Source organism: Myxocyprinus asiaticus, chromosome 37 (genome assembly GCF_019703515.2).
Source record: "Myxocyprinus asiaticus isolate MX2 ecotype Aquarium Trade chromosome 37, UBuf_Myxa_2, whole genome shotgun sequence".
Lineage (NCBI taxonomy): Eukaryota > Metazoa > Chordata > Actinopteri > Cypriniformes > Catostomidae > Myxocyprinus > Myxocyprinus asiaticus.
This window is the reverse complement of record NC_059380.1, coordinates 35,410,632-35,420,867: the sequence shown is the minus strand read 5'-3', so window position 1 is coordinate 35,420,867 and position 10,236 is coordinate 35,410,632. Positions and strand designations below refer to the sequence as shown.

Below are 10,236 nucleotides of genomic sequence, written 5' to 3'. Positions count from 1 at the left end.
GATGAACAGTCGTATACGAATGTACTGCCCTCTTGTGGTTAAACAATTAGCTGCAGACAGGTGTCAATTTGGGCTTTTTTTTTTACATTACTCAACACATCAAGTGAAAACCTATTCAATTTTATATATTAAATATTATAGGCCATTATATTATATTTCTAGTCTATGAGCAGTCATGTTTGACTTAACTAAAACTTTGATATATTTTGACCTGATAAAGATTAACTAGTTGTCAGAAGAGCATATCCACATTTCAAGTTGCTTTGATAAAGTTCGTTCGAAGAGAAATGTAATTGAACATAGCCAAACCTCAGCATGTTGCTCTTTCAAAATTTGGCCCAGGTTCCTTCTTTAACAGTAAGAACAGTAGTCGGACATAGTGAAAAAAAAAAAACATTTGTTTAATTTTGTGGCTTTTAGAAAAAGACAAAAGGAAAAAAGGTTTCCACATCATTTATAACCATTGGTCAATAATCAAATATTGATGAATGAAAAAAAAAAATAAATCCTGAAGAACTCCTAACAGATGATCAGTTGGACACACTCTGCAGCAACGTGATGTTGTCTCCTTTCAACATAATCCGTCCTATTTGAGAGGATAATATGTTATAAGTTGTATCATATTCACTTCAAGCTAATTTTATTTCTCAGAAGCCAATAACTCACCCCCATCAAGTTCACACTTACCCAGGGGTTTCCTGTTCTTGGTCTTCATATGAACTTCTTCTGCGTCATCCAAAACCAAGTTCATATACTCATCGAAGCCCTTAAACAGAAAAAGAAAATGCAAGCTAAATTGCTAGAAATTGGCACCTACACATTAGAGAAAGCTCTGACGGAGCATTTGATGGAAAGGAATGTGTAAGATCAATTTGATAACGCTTTAAAATACGGGTCCATTAGTTAACATGAACTTAAAGTAAACAATACTTTTACAGCATTTGTTAATCTTGGTCACGGTCAATTTCAACAAACTAATTCATTTTTGTGTATATGTTAACATTAGTTAATGCACTATGAACTAACATGAGCTGACATTGAACAATTGTATTTTTATTAACTAGCATAAAGATTAGTAAATGTTCATGATACCTAATGCATTAATTAATGTTAACTAATGGAATATATTATCAAGTGTTACCATCAATTTTGTGGGCGTAACCAGCAAGATAACGGTGTAATAAACGATATGAAATATGTCAATCACTGTTTTGGAGAGAGGAGATTATCCTTAACAGCACTTAAAAAAACAGCTAAAATCAATTCACAGATGGTTAAAAGCACTGCAACAGTCTCAAATTTAAACCTCGCCTAGATTTTTTCATCAATTCATCCTTCAGCCTCTTATCTGCTGTTGTTGAGGACATAAGTAAAAACGAATGGTTTTACTAAAATGCACCATAATCAATGGCAAGAGCGAGCAGAAGAGAATAGCTGGAAAATACAGAACAAGATTGCCTTGTAGACTATGCATATTTCATTATGTATAAAAGAGCATGTTAACCTTTTTTTAAATTAAGATTTAGCAAGAATATGGACATGGGTTGAAGAATGGTGTGGATTTACAGTAAATTTACGGTCAATGAATGGATTCATTATTCATAATAAAAATGAATAACTGATGATGAGTTGTTGAATCATTCCACAAACATCTATGAGGCCCCTGGACAGTTTGAAATCAATGTGTATATTGTGAATTGGATTACTGAAAGCACAACTGGACTACTATGGTGCTGTGAAAAAGTAATTTGCCCCCTTCCTGATTTCTTCTATTTGTGTATTTTTCCATACTAAATTGTTTTAGATCAGGGGTTCTCAACAGGGGTGTTCAAAGGACGCAAGGGATGCTGATAGCAAATTAGTAGAGAGGGGGGCGTTAGGTTACAAATAAGGAGCGTTTATCAGTCATAATAATCAAATCTATCGTCAAGTTCCTCTTTGCATTAAAATGTTTATCTAGACTCGAAGCATATCAGTTGGTTCTCAATTATATGGGTTGGTACGCATTTGTACTGCGGCTCATCTAATTTTGAAGTCTAGCGACACATCTGAAGTATCTGGTTTCGCAGCATCAAATACACAGGCGGAGGCACAACCTCGGCTAATGCACCTGTATGGATCTGTAGATGGATACGGCTCAATGGACAGAGCAGCTCTTAATGCTCGAGCTCTTAAACTCGCAGCTTTGTGAGAAGCAAGGCCCGAGAAGCAAAAACCATTTGAATCCGGCACAGAATTCTACATCACCATCCTTGAATTTACTACAGTAACACTAACTGTACTTTAGGCAGAAATAGATTGATAATAAATATTTATCATATATACACTACTATTAAATTTGTCATAGGCTAAATTAGGGGAGTGGGTGAATATAATTTGTTACAACTTATATTAATATTTTGTATTGTTTTTACATGTGTTTAGAGCATGTCTACTGTTTACAATTACAAAAATGACAGTTTGTTTTATAGGAATCGTGTTACATCTAACAATGGTAGTGAAGATCCATGCTTCCATGTGTTTACTATGGTCCTTACAAATACCACTGTTAAAACTATAAACAAATATGTAATTAATGAATAAATTAAAACGTTCAAAAAGGCAAATGTAAAATATTTTAACAATATCAATTTTATTATTAGTTTCTGTCTTCGCAATTTCATTTTATAGGCCCGAGATATAGCCCTCCATCTGCTTGAATTCAAGAAACGCAAGGTTTGGTCTCACATTCATGATGCGTAATCCTGTTGAATTTATCAACAAAACTTTAAAATTATGTAATGCATCGAAGTTGCATTGAGCAAATTAAGCAAATAACACAAATATTGAGCTTTGTGTTGTATGTTTTTCTTTTTGCTTTTTGGAACAACAAAGTCTCCGCTTTCTCCGCTGGGTTAAGGGAATGAAGTAGGGGGGCATTCATCAAAAAAAGGTTGAGAACCACTGTTTTAGATCTTCAAACGAGATATAACGTATACAAAGGCAACCCGAGTAAACACAAAATACAGTTTGCACTTTTTTTTTTTCTCAAGCAAAAAAGTTATGACACCTATATTACCCATGTGCACTGCCCCCTTAAACTTAATTGCTGGTTGTGCCACCTTTAGCAGCAACAACTAACATCAAACGCTTTAGATAACTGGAGATCAGTCTTTCACAACGTTGTGGTGGAATTTTGGCCCAATCTTCATTGCAGAACTGCTTTAGTTCAGCAACATTGGAGGGTTTTTGAGCATGAACTGCCCGTTTAAGGTCCTACCACAGCATCTCAATCGGTTTCAAGACTTTGACTAGGTCACTCCAAAACTTTTTTTTCTCCCCAATCACCAATGTGCTCGTGGTGGCGTAGTGCCTCAATCTGGGTGGCGGAGGATGAATCTCAGTTGCCTCCGCATCTGAGACCGTCAATCCGCGTATCTTATCACGTGACTTGAGCGCGTTACCGTGGAGACATAGCGCATGTGGAGGCCCACGCAATTCTCTGCGGCATCCACGCACAACTCACCATGTGGCCCACCGAGAACCACACATTATAACAACCACGAGGAGATTACCCCATGTGACTCTACCCTCCCTAGCAACTGGGCCAATTTGGTTGCTTAGGAGACATGGCTGGAGTCACTCAGCACGCCCTGGATTCGAACTCGCGACCCTAGGGGTGGTAGTCAGCGTCAATACTTGCTGAGCTACACCCCAAATCTTAAATTTTGCTTCTGTTGAGCCATTCGTCCTATGCTTAGGATCATTGTTTTGCTGCATAATCCAGTTGCGCTTGAGCTTCAACTCACGGACTGATGAACGGACATTCTCCTTTTGGATTTTCTGGTAGAGAGCAGAATTCATGTTTCCCTCAATTACTGCAAGTCACCCAGGCCCTGAAGCAGCAAAGCATCCCCACACCATCACACTACCACCACCATGCTTGACCGTAGGTATAATATACTTTTTGTGGAATTTGGTGTTTGATTTACGCCAGATGTAACGGGACCCCTGTATTCCAAACAGTTCCACTTTTGACTCATCAGTCCAAAGAACATTCTCCAAAAGGTTTGAGGATCATCAAGGTGTGTTTTGGCAAAATTTAGATGAGCCTTAATGTTCTTCTGGGTAAGCAGTTCATCTTGCCACTCTTCCATGGATGGCATTTTTGACCAGTGTCTTTCTGAGAGTCATGAACAGTGATCTTTATTGATGCAAGAGAGGCCTGCAGTTCCTTGAATGTTGTCTTTGGCTTTTTTGTGACTTCCTGGATGAGTCGTCGCTGTACTCTTTTGGAATTTTGGAAGGTCGGCCACTTCTAGGAAGGTTCACCACTGAGCCAAGTTTTCTCCATTTGGAGATAATGGCTCTCACTGTGGTTCTTTGGAGTCCCAGAGCCTTTGAAATACGTCAGTCTGGGAAGGGTTACAAAGCTATTTCAATCACCTTTTTCCTCATAATTTCTGGAATTTCTTTCAACCTTGGCATAGTGTGCTACTGGGTGATACCTTTTAGCCAACTTCATGCTGCTGAAAAAGTTCTATTTAGATGATGATTTGATTGAACAGGGCTGGCAGTAATCAGGTCTGGGTGTGTCTAGTCTAGGGCTGCAACTATCAATTATTTTGATAATCGATAAGGATTGTTCGACTATTCTGCGATTATTGCAACGATTAATCATTAGCTCTTAACTAACAATAGAGGACAAAATTATCTTTTAAAAATACCTCTAATTGACATTCACTGAATTAAAGGGAAAAAATACTTTATATTCAATTTAATTCAGTAAAGAAATTCACTGCAAAAAAAAAAAATCCTATTGTTATCAAGTGTTTTTGTATTGTTTTCCATTTAAAATTGTCTAAAAATCCTTAAAACAAGATACATTTACTTGAGAAGCAACATATAAGATATTTAGACTTAGGCTTTAAGAGAATGTATCTTAAGTATAAGTGTATTTTGTATATAAGTGTATTTTTTCACTTGGTTATACTTCTGTGAGTGCAGTAAAGACAAAATACACTTATATTCAAGATCTGTTCTCTAAAAGCAAGTCTAAATATCTTATATGCTGCTTCTCAGGTGAATGCATCTTTTTTTTTTTTTAAAGGATTTTTAGATATTTTAAAATATTAGTATTTTTAATATTATATTCAACAATCTCAGATAACATTTTTTTTCTTCTGCAGTATAGCTGCTAAAGAAAATGTACGTTGTTTTAAAGGAGTTTTAGATATTTATATGGGAAAACAAGCCAAAACAAAATCAAAAACGTATTTTGTTGTAGTGTATAATAATATAGTATAATATAGTGTAATATTTCTGTTCACTTCAATCCAACTTTAACTCACAACATAAATAAATACAATTCCCTCTTATTAATAAAGCTGCGTATTGCCAATTTTCTTCACGATAAGAAATGCACAGTGACATATATTATGATTCAATAAGTCGCGAGCCATCACGTTATAATCTATCTGCATTATGCGTGCGCGCTCAAGGGATGAGCATACCCGCAACAGAGCATGCCTCAGCCGGATGCAGTTTCAGTCTCTCCCCCTTAGATCGGGACATTTGCGCAACTCATAGAAGAGGCGCTGACTGCACAGAGAAATGGCAGTTTCGGAGATTGTTGTTATTTACATGATCAGCTTCCATATTATTTGAACTTTATAAAGCTATAATGCATTAAATATAACTGTATTTAAGATGTAACGCTGAGGTGTTTCCTTTAAATACGCTCAACACATAAGTTTTGCTTCAGAGGAGCAGCAGCTCCAGCTCCACTTATTCCACAATGAGAGTGCTTTTGTATTTACTTATTTTGTATTTTTGCAATATAATTCCTTCATACTTTGCGACCGACATCACCTTAAGCTGTTTGGAAAGTTTAGAGTGCACCTGGACTGTGAGCTGTGTAATTCTTCCTCTCCTCAGTCACGAGCGAGCTGCAGTGCTCCTCTCGCACGTCATCAGAGTTTAATGTGTTCTCATATTATGTTAAATGAGATCAAACGACTATACAACAAAGAAACTTTTTGTCTCGACGTTGTCGTTATCTTCGACTAATCGCTTCTTCCCTAGTCTAGTCCAGCTGAAACCCATTATGAATGCAGTTTCATAGATTTGGGGATTTAGTAACTAAGAGGCAGTGTTGGGTGTAATGCATTATTAAGTAATTAATTACTGTAAATTACTTTTTCATTGAATAAAGTTAAAGGGATTACTCTTAAATTTTCAGTAATTTAATTAGTTTTTTCTGATGTAATTGCAGTAAATACTATATAGACTATAGAACAATTCTACATAAGCAATAGCGAATTTAAAATCGAAATTTACGTTTAATGTTAAAGTGTATGTTTCCTAATTTAATGCAGCCCCCTTAAATTCTTTGGCCAGTTCATGAATAATTTATTTGAAAGAATTAAAAGAACAGTTTCATGTCTATCCTCGTATTTTTTTATCTGGTCGAGGTTGATAAGGGTTTTAGAAAAAGTAATTAGTAATAAGTAATGCAATTATTTTTCTGAAAGAGTAATTAGTATATAATTAGTAATAATATAATAATAATAATAATAATTAGTAAGTAATATAAGTACAGTGTAGATGTAATTAGTAGTTAGTAATTAATTACTTTTTTAGAGTAACTTACCCAACACTGGGGGGCAAATATTTTCACACAGGCCCAGTTGGTATTGGGATAACTTTTCTGCTTCATTAAATAATCATTTAAAAACTGCATTTGTGTTTAGTCAGATTACCTTTGTTTTATGTTAGATTTAGTTTGAATTTTTAAAACAATTTAGTATGAGATATACACAAAAACAGAAGAAATCAGGCTCGGGGAAAACACTTTCACAGAACTGAAAGTCAGAGTGCATTGTAGCAGAAGTTAAGTGATTTTCTCATCACTTTTTCAAAACCTGCATTTTTCTTCTACATCCTCGCAACGCTCCAGCCCCATTGAAATCAACAGTTCTCTGACGCAGTGACAGCTTCAGTGTGTAGCCACCCTTAAAAGAATAACTCATCCAAACATTAAAAAAAAGATGTGTATGGCTTTTGTACTTCTGCTCAGTGGTGAATTCTCAGGGCCAGCAAAGCCTTCTCTGCTGGCCTAACATCCTTTCATTCTCAATCACCTTTTTGCTATGTATTTTTAATCGCTTTCAACTCTTAATTAATCTACAAACAAATAGAGAAAAACAAAAAGTTTATCCAGTCAGAATGTATTCCTTGATGCTTACAAGCGAAGTGTGACAACTGTTTCACAAATCGCATGCCCAAAGCAGCGCGTGAGTCTGAGCTTCACCCCCTCAGGCCTTCAGAATTTCTTCAGAATCCCTCAACAGTGAAAATGAATGAGCAACTAAAGTCAGATTGTCAGATTCATCAGCCAATCATATTGATTTATTTGTTCTTGGTGGGTGTGATCTTTAGGATATGTCCCGGTCGAGGCCTTCTGGCTGGGCTTGAGTGACCCAATCACACTTTAAGTGACGTAATTTGAAAGCGAGCGTGAGATCTTGCTGACAAGTCGACTGTCATTACTGCCACTATCGCCATTGAGAAAGAGATCCTTATGGATTTACAAACCTGAGATGTTCTGCATGACCGTGTGATTGCTTAATTTATTAAACAGGAAAGGAGGACTGATTTTCACTTCAAGTAATTTGGTAAGTGCTTTTTGCATTGTTATAGCAACATCAGGAGTTTTCTAAGTGTAAATTAGGCTGCTTGAGCATTCCGTGTCAGATCAAGTTTTGAATAGTGCTATGTTCCATTCAACTCGGAAAGTTGGATTTTACAACTTCCTACTAGGAAAAGTGTCAGAATTACAACTTGTAGGCTCCTGCAGAAATTCTCAACTCCGATTTCACCGAGATGCAGGGGCATGATGTCACACAAACATGTCGAAACTCAGGGAGATATACAAAGTAAGTGATAAACATTCACTTTATTAAGTAATATCGATAAATTTTTTGTTTCCACATTACATGATATTAAAGCTTGTTTAACAAATGCCTACAGAAACAGGTGTATAAAACATTATAATCTCTTTTGATAATCGTACACCTGTAGCACAAATGCTAGTGCTGCAGCACTGTTTATCAGTTGGGCTGCTAGGAGACATCTCTAATCAGAGTCAAACCCCTGCTAAGCTAACGGGAGCGTTGCAGTTCAGAATATCGGGGAATGGAATGCATTTATGATCAGAGATATCAAGTAGGAATATCCCACATCCAGCTTGAATGGAATGCAGCATAACCGTGTACTCTGATGAAACTAAATTTATTGCAAGCAACATTTAAATCGCAAATATTATTAGATAGATTTTTCCAGGTATTATAGACCTCCTTGGTAGATTCATATGAAAAATTATGATTTTTGAATGTCTGTTCGGGAGACATTCATTTCACAAAACAGTCATGCTGAAGTTAAAATTAGGCTTGCTTGAGCATTAAGTGTCATTTCAAGTTCTGGCTTTCGTGCATGGACGGGTTGTCAATTGGTATTATTAGTTAGCTGCGACAATGTATGATGCCCAAAGGCATAGGGTGTCTTGTCTTATTCATTGTGAAACTGTGTTTTCTTAATGACATGAATCACACTGAAGGCCTAGACTTAAAATGCACGGCCTGCCACTGCTTCTGCTGAACACAAAATTAAGATTTTTAGAAGAATATCTAAGCTCTGTATGTCCATTCAATGGAAGCGAAAGGTGACCAAAACTTTGAAGCTGCAAAAAGCACAAAGTCAGCATAAAAGTAATACATACGACTCGAGTGGTTTAATCCATGTCTTCTGAAGTGATCCAGATGGTTTTGGATGAAAACAGACCAAATGTAACTCCTTTTTTACAATAAATCTTGACATCAGTATTCCCATTGGCAATCATGATTTCAAGCTTGATTACACTTCCTATTGCATGACGCATGCGCAGAGCACTAGATGGCGCTATAAGAAGTGTAATCAAGCTTGAAATCATGATCGCCAATGAGAACACTGATGTCAAGATTAATAGTAAAAAAGGAGTTATATTTGGTCTGTTCTCACCCAAATCTGAATGGATCACTTTAGAAGACACGGATTAAACCACTGGAGTTGTATGGATTACTTTTATGTTGCCTTTATGTGCTTTTTGGAGCTTCAAAATTTTGGTCACTATTCACTTGCATTGTATGGACCTACAGAGCTGAGATGTTCTTCTAAAAATATTCTTCTTTTGTGTTTTGCAGAAGAAAGAAAGTCATACACATTTGGGATGTCATGATGGTGAGTATATGATAAGATAATTTTTTCATTTTTGGATTAACTAAAGGTTCTTTTAGTCAAAGGGACTGAATGCGTGCGAGATCTTGTTCTCAAAATCACTTTTGATATGTATAGTGCAATGTACTTATTGCATTTGGAAACAGTGTCACATATTTACTGTAAATATTGTTATTAGCTGCATGTCTAATCAACTTGCAGTGCTTATTTTATTGTCCCATTTACAATTGTACTCTAAATGTTTAGTGCACAATGTCACTGTAATTTTTCTCTGTACTTTGAATATGGCAACAGGACCACTCCATTCCACAGTGTACTGTACACATTAAAAATGACAATGAAGCTTGAATTAGAGATGCAGCATTTACTCACAATAATGCAGCCCTCTATCCGCATGTTGACCTGTTCATAAAGCCACACCTGGATCCGAGAACGCTGCGCGGAGAGAGAGAGAATGAGAATGTATGTACATAGGACATGTATCAAATGTACATTATCACAGAAGGAAATAAAAATATTAACTTACATTCTGTAGATACCTAAAAATAAGGTTCTGATAATGAAGTTAAGGAAGCAAAGAAAAATAAACAAAAACAATACAACCTAGCATATCAAAAACAAAACAACCTAGCATATCAACACTAAAATGATGCAAACAGCTCAAATTAAGATAAAAATGTTTAACCGAAGACGATAATATTACTATATCTTATATAACAAAATACTGATTGAATTACTACTACAAAATCAAAACATATAAATACAATGGCGACCAATACAAACATTCTGGATTATGAAAGGATACAATGGGCTGCACCATGACCTTCTGCACCTTCTGTCCTTGTCCTCTGTACGCCATTCTTCTCAATAATATTCAGATATTTTAGACTCAAGAGGTAAAAGTATAATTAAATGAAATAATTATTGGCGCGGCGACGAAACTCTCACGTTGGATTCTTATTTCAATGGCGGCGCAGTTCCGGA

General features: G+C 36.1%; 1 protein-coding gene across 1 annotated transcript; it reads right to left on the bottom strand.

Moving 5' to 3' along the window:
• Nucleotides 1-377: 377 nt before the first annotated feature.
• Nucleotides 378-10,236, bottom strand: snrpe (small nuclear ribonucleoprotein polypeptide E). Its single transcript, XM_051675892.1, has 5 exons — nucleotides 10,058-10,236; nucleotides 9,779-9,805; nucleotides 9,625-9,687; nucleotides 688-766; nucleotides 378-586 (listed from the first exon to the last, which is right to left on the bottom strand). The coding sequence occupies exons 1-5, from the start codon at nucleotides 10,109-10,111 to the stop codon at nucleotides 531-533; spliced, it is 279 nt and encodes a 92-aa protein (XP_051531852.1). The 5' UTR covers nucleotides 10,112-10,236; the 3' UTR covers nucleotides 378-530.

Bases quoted from the DNA above. Each gene is read 5' to 3' on its own strand.
- snrpe (XM_051675892.1), bottom strand. From the start codon at position 10,111: ATGGCGTACAGAGGACAAGGACAGAAGGTGCAGAAGGTCATGGTGCAG. The intron at 9,806-10,057 runs GTATCCTTTCAT...CTTCATTATCAG, and splicing joins AGGTCATGGTGCAGCCCATT to AACCTTATTTTTAGGTATCT. The intron at 9,688-9,778 runs GTAAGTTAATAT...CTCTCCGCGCAG, and splicing joins TTTTTAGGTATCTACAGAAT to CGTTCTCGGATCCAGGTGTG.